Source organism: Pogoniulus pusillus, chromosome 35 (genome assembly GCF_015220805.1).
Source record: "Pogoniulus pusillus isolate bPogPus1 chromosome 35, bPogPus1.pri, whole genome shotgun sequence".
In the NCBI taxonomy this organism is placed as follows: Eukaryota; Metazoa; Chordata; class Aves; order Piciformes; family Lybiidae; genus Pogoniulus; species Pogoniulus pusillus.
In genome coordinates, this window is record NC_087298.1 from 3,272,895 (window position 1) to 3,288,199 (window position 15,305).

Genomic DNA, 15,305 nt, shown 5'->3' on the forward strand with positions numbered 1-15,305 from the left:
GCCTCACACACACAGAGCCCCCCCCAGCCCTGTACACGCAGCCCCACGCAGCCCCACACACACAGAGCCCCCCCCCAGCCCTGTACACGCAGCCCCACACAGCCCCCACACACACACAGCCCCCCCCAGCCCTGTACACGCAGCCCCACACAGCCCCACACACACACAGCCCCCCCCCAGCCCTGTACACGCAGCCCCACGCAGCCCCACACACGCACCCCCACCCCAGCTCCATACTCCATACCACCCCACACGCACCCCACGCACCCCACCCCCCCCGCCGCCAGCCCCGCACGCCCCGCCCGGGCCCTCCGCACTACATCGCCCGGCAGCCTCCGCGGCTGCATCACCGCCCGCGACCGGGCAGGACGGGGCGAGCGGAGCCGAGCAGCCCGGGCCGGGGTCCGCACCGCCACCATGCAGGTGAGCCGAGCCGAGGGAGTGCCGTCGGTGAGCCGCGGGCAAGGCCCCCGCAGGCGCCGTGCCGTGGGGCTGAGGCAGCCCAGCTGCGGCCCTGACCCACCCGTGACAGCCCGCGCGTCCCCCAGACACTGGGGTCGAAAGGCCTCGCTGCGGCCGGGCGCCCGCCGGGACCGCGTCCTGGGCCACAGCGCTGCCCTGCGCCCCGCTTCTCGCTCCGGTCTGCCCTGTCGCCCCGGGGCCGCGTCCTGGGCCACAGCGCTGCCCTGCGCCCCGCTTCTCGCTCCGGTCTGCCCTTTCGCCCCGGGGCCGCGTCCTGGGCCACAGCGCTGTCCTGCGCCCCGCTTCTCGCCCCGGTCTGCCCTTTCGCCCCGGTTCTCCTTTCCCCAGGGCCCCCTTTGCCCCGGCTGCCCTCTTTTCGCGCTGCCCCCCCGGCCGCCCCCGCTCCCTTTCACCCCGCTCCCCCCACCTCAGCCTAGCTCCCTTTCCCCCCAGTCCCACCACCTCTTTTCGTCCTGGTCCTCTGGGCCGCCCCTTTCACCCCGCTCCTCCCGTTTCATGCCAGTTCCCTCCTTCCGCAGTCTCCCCATGCCACCCGGGCCCCCTTTCAGCCAGGCTGGAAGAGAGCTCCAAGCTCAGCCAGCCCAACCTGGCACCCAGCCCTAGACAATCAGCCAGACCATGGCACTAAGTGCCTCATCCCGGCTTTGTTCGAGCACCTCCAGCCACAGCGACTCCACCACCTCCCTGGGCAGCCCATTCCAATGCCAATCACTCTCTCTGACAACAACTTCCTCCTAACATCCAGCCTAGACCTCCCCTGGCACAGCTTGAGGCTGTGTCCCCTTGTTCTGTTGCTGCTTGCCTGACAGAAGAGCCCAACCCCACCTGGCTGCAGCCTCCCTGCAGGCTTTTGCCCCACTTCTCCCTTTCCCCAGTGCCCCATTTTGCTTAGATCCCCCATTTCACCCTGGATCCCTGTCTATCCCAGCCCCCCCTGTCACCTGCTCCCCAGATTTCAGCCTGGTTCTCCCATTTCACCCCAGTTCCCCTCATGCCCTGGTGCCTCTCCACCCTGTGCTTCCCCTCTCCATGCCTCAGCCAGGGCTGTGGCACTGGTGAGATGGGCACAGACTGGGTCTGTCTTTCCATCCACCCTTGCCACCCTGCATCACCATACCTCACCCCTAATGCTCCCCATTGCCCACTCTCCCATCACCCATGGGTGGGTGCCAGCTCGCACCAGGCACCTGCATGAAGAGCTGAGGTCACCCATGGGTCTTCAGCCCTCGACCCTGTGGGACTGTTTCATGCCCTGAGCTCCGGTGTTGTGTTTAAGGCTACCAGGTCCCCTCAACTTGCTGGCACCAGCCCTCCCCAGCAGCATCCCTGTGGAGCTCTCATGTTCACAGCAGCTCTGAGGAGCATCTCGACATGGGGACACCTCCCAGGGGCATTGTGTGCCCAGCGTGGGACTGCAGCTTGGGCTGGCTGGGCTGGTGTCCTGCTTGGCAGGTGGATTTCCAGGGCAGGGGTCTGTGTGCAGTGGGAAGGCAGGTTCGTCCTGTGGTGCCAGGCTGGGTGTCCCGGTCAGACTGGAGCAGCAGGTTGGGGTGCTGGGTTTTCACTTCAAGACAGAGAGCAGCCCCGAGACTGCAGCAGATGCAGGCAACCCCTGCCCTGGACCCACCCGTGGTGCACCTGAGCAGGGCAGCAGAGGGTATTTGCCAGCAGCTCCATCTGAGGGTGTGAACACCTGCAGAGTACAGAGGAGGAGCTGGGCACAGCCTTTCCCAGGCACCTGCTGAATCACTGCTGTGTGGGCAGGGGGATGGGGAAAGAATCCGACCTCTCTGGGCCTGTCACATTGTCCCACTAATTCTTTGCTGGGAGGGTGGTGAAACACTGGCACAGGTTGCCCAGGGAAGCTGTGGATGCCCCCTTCCCTGGTGGTGTTCAAGGCCAGTTTGAATGAAGCCTTGAGCAACCTGGCCTAGTGGAAGGTGTCCCTGCTGGAAGGTGTCCCTGCCCGTGGCAGGAGGGTTGGAACTAGATGATCTTCCAGGTCCCTTCCAACCCAAAGCATTCCATGAATCTGTGAATTCCCCTCTTGAAAAGAGTGCAGAGGCTTCCAGGACTTGCCCTCCTGACCTTCACACACATCCATCCCATGCTGGCTCTGGACAAATCACTCAACAGCTCTGCTAGAGGAGAGCAGCTGTTGGCCCAGGGAGCATTGCTCTGGTCCCCAGGTCGTGCTGGTACCCAAACCCAAGCGGTTTTAGCCCAAGCTGGGAGACCTGAGTGAAAGAAAAGATCTTCTGCCACTTGTTTCTCTTCCCCCAGTCTCTAAACCAGTTCCTTCCTCACGTGGTGCAGCAGACTTGTGGGTGAAACCTGCAAAGGAGGAATATCTTAACTTAAAGGCTAATTATCATTAATTTGTGGCCAAAGGAGGCTTAAAAGGGTGAGCTAATTAGACATGCTAAGGTGCTGTGGGTAAGGAGCAGCCCAAGGCTGTAATTAGAGCCTGTCTGCGGGTGGACACCCAGGTATGGGATGGTATTTCTGGCTCAGGCTGCATCTGCTGGTGTCAGTAACAGGGGGTATGTGTGGCCAGAGCCAGGGCAGTGTGGCAGAGGAGAGGGCAAGAGCCCTGTGGAGTGAAAAAAACAACCCAACCCTCTGTTTTTTAAGGTAAAATGAGGCAGGGCTGCTGGCAGATGGGGTGGCAGCTGTGGGGGCAGGGGGGAGGGTTTTACACAGTACCTGCTCCTCCTATTTCAGCCTGATGAGGAATCACAGAGTCACAGACTGGTGAGGGTTGGCAGGACCTCTGGAGATCAGAAGTCCTGCTCCAGCAGGGCAGCTTGCCCAGGATTACAATGGCCAGGGGGGGGGGTTGGAAGCTCTCCAGAGAAGGTGACTCCACAACCTCTCTGGGCAGCCTGCTCCAGGCCTCCAGCACCCTCACACCAAAGAAGTTTCTCCTCCTGCTCAGATGGAACCTCCTGGCTTCCAGTGTGTGCCCATTGCCCCTTGTCCTGTCACTGGGCACCATTAAAAAGAGTCAGGTCCCATCCTTTTGCCCCCTACTCTTTATCTCTTGCTGAGCATTGCACAGATCCCCTCTGGGGCTGCTCTTCTGCATGCTCAACACCCCAGGGCTCTCAGCCTTTGCTCCTTACATTGCTGCTCCAGGCTCCTCAGCATCCTTGTAGCCTCTGTTGGACTCTCTCCAGTAGTTCCATGTCTCTCCTGAACTGGGGAGCCCAGAACTGTACCCAATACTCCAGATGAGACCTCACTAGATCAGAGTAGACTGGGAGGAGGAGAAGCTCCCTTGACCTGCTGGCCACACTCTTCTTACTACACCCCAGGACACCTTTGGCCTTCTTGGCTACCAGGGCACATTGCTGGCTCATGGGGAACTTACTGTCCTCCAGCACTGCCAGGTCTTTCTCCACAGAGCTGCTTTCCAGCAGGTCAGCTCTGCTGCCCTAGGATATTCTTCCTCTCCAGGTGCAGGACTCCAGAAGGGGTTTGATGCCTTTGTGGGTCCCAGCAGCCCCAGGTCAAACAGATGCTGAGTGTCTGGGCTGATCTCAGCCAGGGATGCATCCCCAGACCAGTTGCCGTGGCACCCATTGCTGGGTACTTTGGCCTCCCTTGGTGATGTAGAAGGGACCCCCAGGAGCAGAGGAAGGTGGAAGGTAGCTAGATTCTGAGCACTTACTGCCTTTGCCTCAAGCTGCAGGTGGTGGCCACCAACCTCCCTATGTCCCCTGTGGACTTTTCCCTTCTCTCCTTCAGGCTAATGCAGCCCTGAGCTCACCTCTGCTTGTGGCTCACTGGGCTGTTCTCACCAGCTCAGCCACACTCAGGAGCTGATGCTTGAGATGGGAATTGTCCTGCTAGAAGGACAAAGCTGGGGAGGGGCCTGGAGCACAGCCCTGTGAGGAGAGGCTGAGGGAGCTGGGGGTGTGCAGTGCAGCAGAGGAGGCTCTTATAGAAGCATAGAAGAATCATAGAACCAACCAGGTTGGAAGAGACCTCCAAGATCACCCAGTCCAACCCAGCACCCAGCCCCATCCAATTAGCCAGACCATGGCACCAAGTGCCTCATAGCTGCCTGCAGGGAGGCTGTAGCCAGGTGGGGTTGGGCTCTTCTCCCAGGCAAGCAGCAGCAGAACAAGGGGACACAGCCTCAAGTTGTGCTAGGGGAGGTCTAGGTTGGATGTTAGGAGGAAGTTGTTGTCAGAGAGAGTGATTGGCATTGGAATGGGCTGCCCAGGGAGGTGGTGGAGTGGCTGTGGCTGGAGGTGTTGAAGCCAATCCTGGCTGGGGCACTTAGTGCCATGGTCTGGTTGGTTGGGCAGGGCTGGGTGCTAGGTTGGGCTGGCTGAGCTTGGAGCTCTCTTCCAACCTGGTTGAATAAGGCAGAGGAGGAGCAGGGCCTGGTCAGCATGACTGATTCTAGTGAAGGTTCCTCTTCCCGTTTTCGGGATCAGGGGAGGAAAACTGCATCACTTGGTACAACCCCAGCTGAGTGCTGACATCAGGGCTCAGCCCTTCAGGGTGGTGGGTGCATGGGCCTGCTGGAGGTGTGGGTGCCTCAGGCCCCACCTGCCCCCTCACCCCATCCCAGTTCCTGGTGCTGCCCTTTCCTTGGCTTCTCTTCCAGATGTCCTTCTACTTCTCGGACACAGCAGTGCTGCTCTTTGACTTCTGGAGCGTCCACAGCCCCACAGGTAGGCACCAGCCCCAGCCCTGAGACACGCATCAGTCTGTCTGTCCATCTGCCCAGCTAGCACCAGCTGGGCTCCCCACCTGAGGGCAAGGCCATGGGAGCTGTGGCTTGGCTTCTCTGACAGGAGCTGTGGGAGAGAGGGCAGCAGGGCACAGGGCAGGTCAGGGCCGAGCTGTGATGGGCTCCACACATGCCTTGTCCCAGAGCTTGGACAGCACTGCCTGCTTTTGCTTGACCCCCTGGCCCTAGTGATGCCCCAGCTAGGGTCAATCCTCCCAAACTGAGACCTTGGACACCTCCAAGAAGAGGGCATCCAGACCTTCCTGGGCAACCTGTGCCAGTGTCTCACCACCCTCCCTGCTAAGAATTTCTTCCTCATCTCCACTCTCACTCTCCCCTCTCCCAGCTCAAAGCCATTGTCCCTCATCCTAGCACTCCCAGGCCTTGTCAGAAGTCCCTCCCCAGCTCTCCTGGAGGTCACTTCAGCTACTGGAAGGCTACTCTAAGGTCTGCCTGAAGCCTTCTCTTCTCCAGGCTGAAGAGCCTTAACTTTCCCAGCCTGTCTTCATAGAGGAGGTTCTCCAGCCCTCTGATCTCTGTGCCCTCCTTTGGACCCTATCCAGCAGCTCCAGGTCCTTGTGCTGGGGGCACCAAAACTGGAAGCAGTGCTGCAGATGTGGTCTCAGCAGAGCAGAGGAGCAGAATCCCCTCCCTCATCCTGCTGTTCTCTCTGCTCTGGATGTAGCCCAGTCATATCCCAACCATATTCCACTTTCCATGGGCACAGGTGCCAGGACCCAGTGCCCCCCACTCCTGCCCCCACAGCCCCTCTCTGGCAGTGACAGGGTGTTTCTTCTGCAGGGATGGTGCTCTCAGTGCTGGTGATCCTGCTGCTCTCCATGCTTTATGAAGCCATCAAGATGGGCAAGGCCCTGCTGCTGCGGCGGGCACTGCTGGCACTGCCCCACAGCCTCAGCCAGGAGTCACTGGTGGAGCCAGAGGAGGGGGACCCTGGCTCTACACAGGGCAGGTACTACAGGGGGCACCCCCTGGCATCCTTAAGGTCATTTGGGGGGTTCAGAGATGGGTGTATGGCCCCTGGGCCAGCACAGGAGAGAGAAAGGTTGTCAAGAGGTGGCCATGGAGTAATAGGCTCCCAGGAAAGGGGAGCCTTGGGTGGTGGCTGCAGGAGCATCCCAACCCCTCCAGGTCCTTTGGGAGGTGTCCAGAGTGATTTTTAGCTGCTCATGTTCCCACAGGAGGCAGCGTGGTTACAGGAGGGTCTTGGTGGGACAAGGCTGGGCACAAGCAGTGGCTCAGAGACACCAGCCCAGGAATTGCCTTCCCAGCACAAGCCCCTGGAGCCAAGCCTGGGCTTTTCCTCCTGCATTTAAAGCCAGACCATGCCTGAGGCTGCTCTCCCTGCCAGCCTCTTTGTAACAATCTGTTCCTTTGGAGTGGGATTTAGGATCCTAGAATGGTTTGGGTTGGAAGAGACCTTAAAGAGACTCATTCACATTGGAGAAGCTCTCTTAAGGTCCTCCAGTCCAACCATCAACCCAGCACCACCATGGCCACTAAACCATGACCCAGGGTGTCATATCTACAGGTTTTTGAACACCTCCAGGGATGGGGACTCCACTACCTCCCTGGGCAGCCTGTTCCAGTGCCTGACCACTCCTCCAGTAAAGAAATTCTTCCTAATAGCCAATCTAAACCCACCCTGGCACAGCCTGAGGCTGATCAAAGAGTCATAAGATGAACAGAGTTGGAAAGGACCTGAAAGGTCATCAACTTCTGCTGCTCTAAGGTCTCCCTGGAGCCTTTTCTTCTCCAGGCTAAACGGCCCCAACTTTCCCAGCCTGTGCCCTGGCAGGGACCCCTTCACAGAATCACACAACTTTAGAGGTTGGAAGGGACCTTCAGAGATCATCCAGTCCAACCTCCCTGCCAAGCAGGATCCTTTAGGGTAGATGGCACAGGAGTACATCCAGGCAGGCTTTGAAAGTCTCCAGAGCAGGAGACTCCACAACCTCTCTGGGCAACCTGCTCCAGGGCTCTGTCACCCTCACACCAAAGCAGTTTCTCCTCATGTTGAGCTGAAACCTTCTCTGTTCCAGTTTGTAGCTGCTGCTCCTTGGCTTACTGCTGCTGAGCACTGAAAAGAGCTTGGCCTCAGCCACTGACCCCCACCCCTCAGACATCTGTACACCTTCCACTAGCTCAGGTTGCTCAATGCCCCATCCAACCTGACCTCAAATACCTTCAGGTTTAATTTCCCTGTTTGCAGCTCCCATCCTTCCTCCCATTCCCCAAACCCATCTGTCTGCTGTGGGATGCTGGCCCTGGGTGTGGGGCAGGGTCGCCCTCACTGATGAGGTTTCCCATCTTCTCCCACAGGTGGTTTGGGTACCACGTTGGGCAGACGCTGTTCCACGTGGTGCAGGTGGTGCTGGGCTACCTGGTGATGCTGGCTGTCATGTCCTACAATGCCTGGATCTTCCTGGGGGCCATCCTGGGCTCCACACTGGGCTATTTCCTGGTGTACCCCCTGCTTGGTCGGGGCTAGCTGCCCCCCACAGGGTGGTGGGCACCATCCCCCACACCTCCTGCTCCTGGGTCTGCAATAGCTGCACTCGCTCCTGCTGGGTCTGTCCCAGGGACTTGCTGTGGGGACTCTCAGTGCTGGGGAAGGGGAGCCCCAAGGACAGCATCTTGCTGCCACCACCACCACTGTCCTCAGCTGGTGGCTGTCCCCCAGCTCTCAGGAAGCTTTGGGTGGGTGATGCTGGTGGTGGGGTGCTGGGCATCTCCCTCCCCTCCCCCTTTCTTTTTGAGGAGCTTCATCCTGGCTGGAACAGGAAGGGTCCAATGACAACCTTGGGGACAGGCACTCCTGGCCAGAGCTGCTCTGCACCAAGCCCCTCTTCACACAGTGCCTTCTGGGGATCATGGGAGGGGTCCTGCTCAACCCCTCCCTCCCCACACACTTGCTTCAGGGATGGGAGTTGGGATTGGTGTGGCCACGCCTAGGAGAAGCTGCTGCTATGGATTCCTCTTGCTGCCTCCTTGGGACACCCCTTGTAATAAAATCATCTTAGTCCTTCAGCTCCTGGCTCCTGTCACTGCTGGGTGGCCTCAGGATGTGACACCCATCCCCTGTCACCATGGCAGTGAGGACCCCCAGCCCTCCTCTCTCCACCATGGCCCCAGGGTGGAGAGGGGATGGGTCAGGGAATAAGGACACTCTCCTCAGGCTTTAAATAAAGCTTTTCCTTTTTATTAATTATTAGAAGTATATTTTTAAACATTTGTATAACTTTCTTAATAAAATCTCCTGGAAGAGCCAAGGGTTTCAGTTCCCAAAGCAAGGCACTTCTTTGGGGGGGCCCTCCCCAAGTGGGTTAGGCTGGGCACCCCCCTTCAGAGGCAGAAACAGAGGCACCTAAAATACAGGTGAGTGTTGGGATGCTCAGGAGTCCTACCAACCCCTCCCCCACCCCCAGCTCAGGGGCTTCGAGCATCTCTGTGGGAGGGCTGCACCAGTCCTGTCCTCATGCCCCCTTCCCCAGGGCAGGCAAAGCTGCTGGGGGTGCCAGCAGAGCTCTGCAAGGGCACCAGCTCCTCACTCGACCATCACCCCAGGGACCAGAGCCAGCAAAGCCCAGGAGCTGGGGGAGCCATCCGTGGGTGGGGCTGGGAGGCATGAGCTGGGGTCCCTCCACTGCACGGCCAGCACAAGCCCCGGGGCAGCCCAGTCCTGCCAGGCAAGGCTGGAGCTGCTGGAGTGCCACCTTCCACCTCCTCATTCTGAGCAGCTTCCAGAAGACTCCATGGGCAGGGTGGCTGGGGGTGCTGGGTGTTGTGAGCCCAGCCTGGGTGTTCTGAGCCCACTTTGTGTGCCATAAGCCCAGTCCAGTGCTGGGAGCCCAGTCTGGGTGCTGTAACCCAACCTAGTGCCACGAGCCTGGGCTGGGTGCTGTAACCCAACCTGGTGCCACGAGCCCAGTCTGGGTGTTGTAACCCAACCTGGTGCCCTGAGCCTGGTCTGGGTACAGTTAGCCCACTCTTGAGTGTCACCAGCCCACACCTCCCTGCCATGCACTCTGACTGCCCCCAGCTCTCTCCCTGCCAGCAGCAATTCAGGCCTCCAAGCATTGCTGTGTCCCTGCCATGCCCTTGGCCACCGGCACCTTTTCCATCATCCCTCTGCTCCCACTGGCACTCCTGGGGCCATCTGGGTGGGACGGTGATGGGCAGGCTCCCAGGATGCCCCCTGAGTGGGGTTGGGGCAGGGAGGGGTGATGCTGTGAGTACCCCACGCACCTATTCACACTGGGGGCAGTGCCAGCCCCCCCAGGAGCCCCCAGCACTGGTGCTGGGGGGCAGATAAAGCAGCTGCTCAGTAGGAAAGAAGAAATTAAGGCAGAAGAACAGAGCAGAGTGCAGGGGGTGCCCCATGCCAGGCCGGGGGCCTCCCCCAGTCCAACCCAGCAGGACCATTTGGCTGTGGCCAGCTTCGTGCAGCAGCAGGGCCCCCCCCCCCGAAGTAGGCAATAAGGTCTTGGTGTTTCCCATCCCCTCCCTCTCCCCACAGGCCACTCTCCACCCGCAGCAGGTCCTGCTCCCCTCACCCCAGCTCCCGGCATCACCGGCACCAGTCCGCAGCAGGGGGGTGCCAGGGGCTAGAACTCAGTCTGCACCCCCTCGCCGCTCTCTGTCGTGCCCATGGGCTGCACAGGGCTGCACAGGGAGGCCACCTCCTCGCCAGTCTCCTTGTCACTGGGCTGGTGGCAGGCTGTGCCAGGGGCTGCTGGCAGGGGCTCAGCTCCAGGGGTGGGTGATGCTGGTGTGGCGTGGGGCACCTTGGGCTCTGATGGGACATCAGCTCTGGGCTTGGGTGAGGGTGCATGTTGGGCACTGGCCTCGGAAGGGGCATCAGCTCTGGGCTTGGGTGATGGTGTGGTGTGCTGCATGCTGGCCTCTGAGGGGGCATCAGCTCTGGGCTTGGGTGAGGGTGCATGTTGGGCACTGGCCTCTGATGGGACATCAGCTCTGGGCTTGGGTGATGGTGCAGCATGTTGGGCACTGGCCTCTGATGGGACATCAGCTCTGGGCTTGGGTGATGGTGCAGCATGTTGGGCACTGGCCTCTGATGGGACATCAGCTCTGGGCTTGGGTGATGGTGCAGTGTGTTGGGCACTGGCCTCTGATGGGACATCAGCTCTGGGCTTGGGTGATGGTGCAGCATGTTGGGCACTGGCCTCTGATGGGACATCAGCTCTGGGCTTGGGTGATGGTGTGGTGTGCTGCACGCTGGCCTCTGATGGGACATGAGCCTCGGGTGATGCTGGTGAGGCTTGCTGCACCTCAGCTGCTGGTGGGGCATCAGCTGCAGGCGATGCCAGTGCGCTGGGGTGCACCCTGTGCCCCTCGCTGGCTGCACCTTGGAGCTGGACATCGCCGGGGCCGCATCCTGCTGCCGCCGCCGGCTCCGGGCTGGCGCCGCTGTCCCGCCTGCCGTCGGTCCCGTTCGGCAGCCGCTCCTCTCCTTCAGCGCCACCCCCAAGGCTCTCCTCTGCCAGTGCCTCCCGGATCTTCTCCACCCCATCTGGGCAGCTCGGAGGTGCCTCAGCGTCTGGCTGCGGGGAGCTGGGCTGCAGCAGCCCCTGGGCGCCCACCTCGTAGGGCAGCACCCCCTCGTCGGTCTGGATGACAGACACCACCTGCTTGGCCCTGCGGCGCCTGTCGGTGCCCGGCTCGGGCTCCTGCTGCCCGCTGTACTCCTCGGCCCAGTCGATGGGGATGCCCTCGCCCAGCAGGTGCAGGTTGGGATCGCTGTTGTGCAGCACCATGCTGTCCCGGTACAGGTTGTGCTTGCGCTGCACCGCAGCCTCCTTCACAGCTGGGGACACCGAGAGGGATGTCAGATGGGCTGAGGGCACAGGGCGCTGCCCGCCCGGCTCCAGCACCTCTCCCGGTCCTGATCTCGGGTGTAGGATGCAGGGAGAGGTGTCTGGAGCTGGGTGGAGGGTTCAGTATCCCACCTGCCGCTCAGGTCTGCCAGAGGGAAGGCCAGGTGGGGAAAGTGCTGCTGGTGCAGCCCCCAGCACCCGGTCTGGAGTCACCTCCTCCTCATACAGTCACCTCCTCCTCATACAGGCACCCAGCACCCTGCCTGGGGTCCCCTCCTCCTCATACAGCCCCCAGCACCCTGATTGAGGTCCCCTCCTCCTCGTACAGCCTGTCTGGAGTCACCTCCTCCTCATACAATCACCTCCTCCTCATACAGGCACCCAGCACCCTGCCTGGGGTCCCCTCCTCCTCACACAGCTCCCAGCACTCTGCCTGAGGTCACCTCCTCCTCACACAGCCCCCCAGCACCCTGATTGAGGTCCCTTCCTCCTCATACAGCCCCCAGCACTCTGCCTGAGGTCACCTCCTCCTCACACAGCCCCCCAGCACCCTGATTGAGGTCACCTCCTCCTCACACAGCCCCCCAGCACCCTGATTGAGGTCCCTTCCTCCTCATACAGCCTTCAGCACCCTGCCTGGACTCATCTCTCTTCTCCTATGGTCCCCAGCACCCCACATGGGGTCATCTCTCCTTGTACAGCCCCCAGCACACTTCTTGGGGGTCATCCCCTCCTCCTCCAGCCTCCTGCACAGGCTCATCTCCCAGCTCCTACGGTCCCCAGTACCCATGGTTGTCCCTTCAGCTGCTGCTGAGCCCAGGCCTGGCATACACTGACTCCTCAACACCCACCCCAGAGTGCTGGAGCCCTCTGGGGCTCCGAGCTGAGCAGGTCCAAGCTCCCTGGCCCCACAGGCCCCTACCTTGCATGATGTCTTTCATCACTGACTGGAGCACGACCTCCTCGTAGGTGTTCTCCACCAGGATGAAGTTGGCAAAGTCCTCAAAGATCAGCTCCTGAAACTTGGCCAGTTCCTGCCACGGGAAAGAGGTCACTCAGGCCCAGGTGGGAGAGGAGGGAGGTCCTTCCCCCCACCCCAAACTCTACCCTCTTACCCCCTTGCAGGTTGGTGCCAGCTTCTTCAGCAGGAAGGGGATGGTGATCTGCAGCAGAGCCTCCCTGAAGAACTTCTTCCGCACGGTGCTGCTGTCGTAGTCGAACTTCTGCAGGGCGAGGGAGGGCAGCCCCAGGCTGAGGAGGGCTGTGGGGCGGCAGCTCTGCTGCCCACGGGCACAACTCCCCTCTAGTTTCACCCCTCCCAACCCATCTGCACAGGTGTGGGCAGGCCCCTCTGCTCCTCACACCCTTCATTGCGACTAGGCAGGAGCCAGCTCCTTTACCTGTGTCTGCAGAAGAGGTTTTTGGCCCAGGCTGAATCCTGGGTGGCTTTTACAGTGCTCATAGAACCACAGAGTTGTTTTGGTTGGAAAAGCCTTTTAAGATCACCAGGTCAAACCATCAACCACCACCGTGGCCATTAAACCAGGGTCCAAAGTGCCATGGCTACATCTTTCTTGAACACCTCCAGGGCTGGGGGCTCCATGCATATGGTCAGAGAGGACCTGGCTCCTCCAAGTGATTTTCCACTCACCTCCTCCACATCACAAGCCCCCAGAATGATAGAGGTTGGAAGGGGCCTCTGGAGATTATCAAATCCAAGCCTGCTGCCAGAGCAGGCTTACCCAGAGCAGGCTGCACAGCACAGCATCCCAGTGAGGCTGCAATGACTCCAGAGATGGAGACTCCACCACCTCTCTGAGCAGCCTGTTTCAGTGCTCCACCACTCTCAGTGGCAGGAAGTCCTTCCTCGTGTTTAGATGGAACTTCCTATGTTAAAGGCTGTGCCCATTAGCCCTTGTCCTGTCATTGGGCACCAGGGTAAAAAGCCTGCCCCCATCCTTCTGGCACCCACCCTTTAGGTACTGGTTAGCACTGAGAAGATCTCTCCTCCTCCTCTTCTACTCTCCAGGCTAAAAAGCCCCAAGTCCCTCAGCCTCTCCTCACGAGGGAGATGTTCCAGTCCCCTCATCAGCTTTGTAGCCCTTTGCTGTACCCTCTCCAGCAATTCCCTCTCCTCCTTCAAGTGGAGAGCCCAGAACTGGACAAAGCACTCCAGACCTGGGCAGAAACTCTCTAATAACAAAGAACCTTTTCCCCAGACAACAGTACAGCCAGAAAGGTCACTTTTGGCCTCCTCCTCAGAGGTGTCAAGCCAGCAGGGCTCACCTTGAGCACCCTCTCCAGGATGCGCTGGATGGACTTGCACAACTCATCCTTGCCCTGCAGCTTGCCCAGCTCCTGGTGCAGCAGCGTCTCAAAGGTGTGCACAGCATCATCCATTTGCTGTCAGCAGAGGCAGAGATGGTCAGGGCCCCCCAGAGGGACCAGCCATGGGGGTGGCCAGGGGGTAATTTAGGGGCATTGCCACCCAGAATCAGGGAATCCCAAATTGGTTTGGGTTGGAAGGGACCTTTAAAGGTCATCTAGTGCAACTCCCCTGCAGTCAGCAGGGACACTGAGATGAGCCAAAGTCCCCAGCATGGCATTCACAGGCTCCATCCTGAGGGCCAAGGCTGTTGGGGTGTCCAAAACTTGTTAGCATCCTGCTCTTAGACACCCTGCCCTGGGTCTGGCTGCATCAGACCCCAGAATTGGTGCCAGCAGGCTCGGTGGCAAAGGGGCAGCTGTGCCATGACACCCAAGCCCCACTTCTGAGTCCATGGTTGAAGGGTGCCCCACGCTGCTGCCCACCCATAGCCCCCCTCCCTGATGAGGTTCCAGACCAACAGGGATAGCCACATCCACCACACACCCATCGCTGGGTGCCAATGCCAGGAAGGTCCCTGAGACAGGATGGACATGCCTGGGCTGGACCATCCTTGGCTCCCTGCTCTGCCTCTTCTCCTCAGCCCTCTGCTCTCAGCCTGGGGAGGACACAGGAGAACCTTGGTCCCCACCCCACCTGTCTCATGTGGATCTGTGCCCTCTGCTTGAAGACAGACGTGCTGGAGACGTCGAAGCGCTGCTGCAGGCCCTCCAGTTTCAGCTGCTCCATCTTCTCATAGCACGACTGCATCTTGACAGGGTGGAAGGCCAGGTGGGACAGCTTCTCCATGTACTGCAGGGGGAAACCGAGCTCAGCAGGACAGGACAGCTGCTCCACCTGCTCGGGGCTGGGACATGCCACCCTAAGAGGCTTCAGCCCCACCTCTTTTCTCAGCCCAGGGTACCACATCCACCCTCAGGGTGGCAGCAGGACTCTCCCTGACACCCCCAAGCCCACTGGGCAGCAAGGAGCTTCATTCCCACCTCTTGTCTCAGCCCAGGGTCCCTCAGCAGTGTCTACACCAAGAGGATGGCAGCAGAACTGTCCCTGCCACTCCCAAGCCCATCGTGGGCTGGTGGCCTGGGGATGCTGGTGGTCCAGGGATGCTGGTGGTGTGGAGATGCTGGTGGTGTGGTGATGCTGGTGGACTGGGGATGCTGGTGGTGTGGGGATGCTGGTGGTGTGGGGATGCTGGTGGTTTAGGAATGCTGGTGGTGTGGGGATGCTGGTGGACTGGGGATGCTGGTGGTATGGGGATGCTGGTGGTATGGGGATGTTGGTGGTTTAGGAATGCTGGTGGTGTGGGGATGCTGGTGGTGTGGGGATGTTGGTGGTTTAGGAATGCTGGTGGTGTGGAGATGCTGGTGGTGTGGGGATGTTGGTGGTTTAGGAATGCTGGTGGTGTGGAGATGCTGGTGGTGTGGGGATGTTGGTGGTTTAGGAATGCTGGTGGTGTGGAGATGCTGGTGGTGTGGGGATGTTGGTGGTTTAGGAATGCTGGTGGTGTGGGGATGCTGGTGGTCTGGAGATGCTGGTGGTGTGGAGATGCTGGTGGTGTGGAGATGGTGGTGGTGTGGGGATGCTGGTGGTGTGGAGATGCTGGTGGTGTGGAGATGGTGGTGGTGTGGGGATGCTGGTGGTGTGGGGATGCTGGTGGTTTAGGAATGCTGGTGGTGTGGGGATGTTGGTGGTTTAGGAATGCTGGTGGTGTGGAGATGCTGGTGGTGTGGGGATGCTGGTGGTGTGGAGTTGCTGGTGGTGTGGGGATGCTGGTGGTGTGGAGATGCTGGTGGTCTGGAGATGCTGGTGGTGTGGGGATGCTGGTGGTCTGGAG

At 60.1% G+C, this 15,305-nt stretch overlaps 2 protein-coding genes across 3 annotated transcripts in view; one reads left to right on the plus strand and one right to left on the minus strand.

The window, feature by feature from the left end:
• The first annotated feature begins 337 nt into the window (after positions 1-337).
• SLC31A2 (solute carrier family 31 member 2) lies at positions 338-8,456 on the plus strand. The gene is made up of 4 exons (XM_064171054.1): positions 338-423; positions 5,105-5,171; positions 6,032-6,200; positions 7,571-8,456. Exons 1-4 carry the CDS (start codon positions 418-420, stop codon positions 7,737-7,739), a joined length of 411 nt encoding a protein of 136 aa, XP_064027124.1. The 5' UTR covers positions 338-417; the 3' UTR covers positions 7,740-8,456.
• Positions 8,457-8,956: 500 nt separating this feature from the next.
• Positions 8,957-15,305, minus strand: part of NIBAN2 (niban apoptosis regulator 2) — a 44,380-nt gene continuing 38,031 nt past the window's right edge. For both annotated transcript variants that reach the window (XM_064171052.1, XM_064171053.1), the window contains exons 10-14: positions 14,108-14,263; positions 13,372-13,488; positions 12,201-12,308; positions 12,008-12,119; positions 8,957-11,075 (exon numbers count right to left, since the gene is read on the minus strand). In XM_064171052.1, coding sequence (XP_064027122.1) covers positions 9,856-11,075; positions 12,008-12,119; positions 12,201-12,308; positions 13,372-13,488; positions 14,108-14,263 — 1,713 coding nt within the window. In that variant the 3' untranslated portion in view covers positions 8,957-9,855. The remainder of the gene's footprint in view (positions 11,076-12,007; positions 12,120-12,200; positions 12,309-13,371; positions 13,489-14,107; positions 14,264-15,305) is intronic.

Bases quoted from the DNA above. Each gene is read 5' to 3' on its own strand.
- SLC31A2 (XM_064171054.1), top strand. The intron at 5,172-6,031 runs GTAGGCACCAGC...TTTCTTCTGCAG, and splicing joins GAGCGTCCACAGCCCCACAG to GGATGGTGCTCTCAGTGCTG. The intron at 6,201-7,570 runs GTACTACAGGGG...CTTCTCCCACAG, and splicing joins CCTGGCTCTACACAGGGCAG to GTGGTTTGGGTACCACGTTG.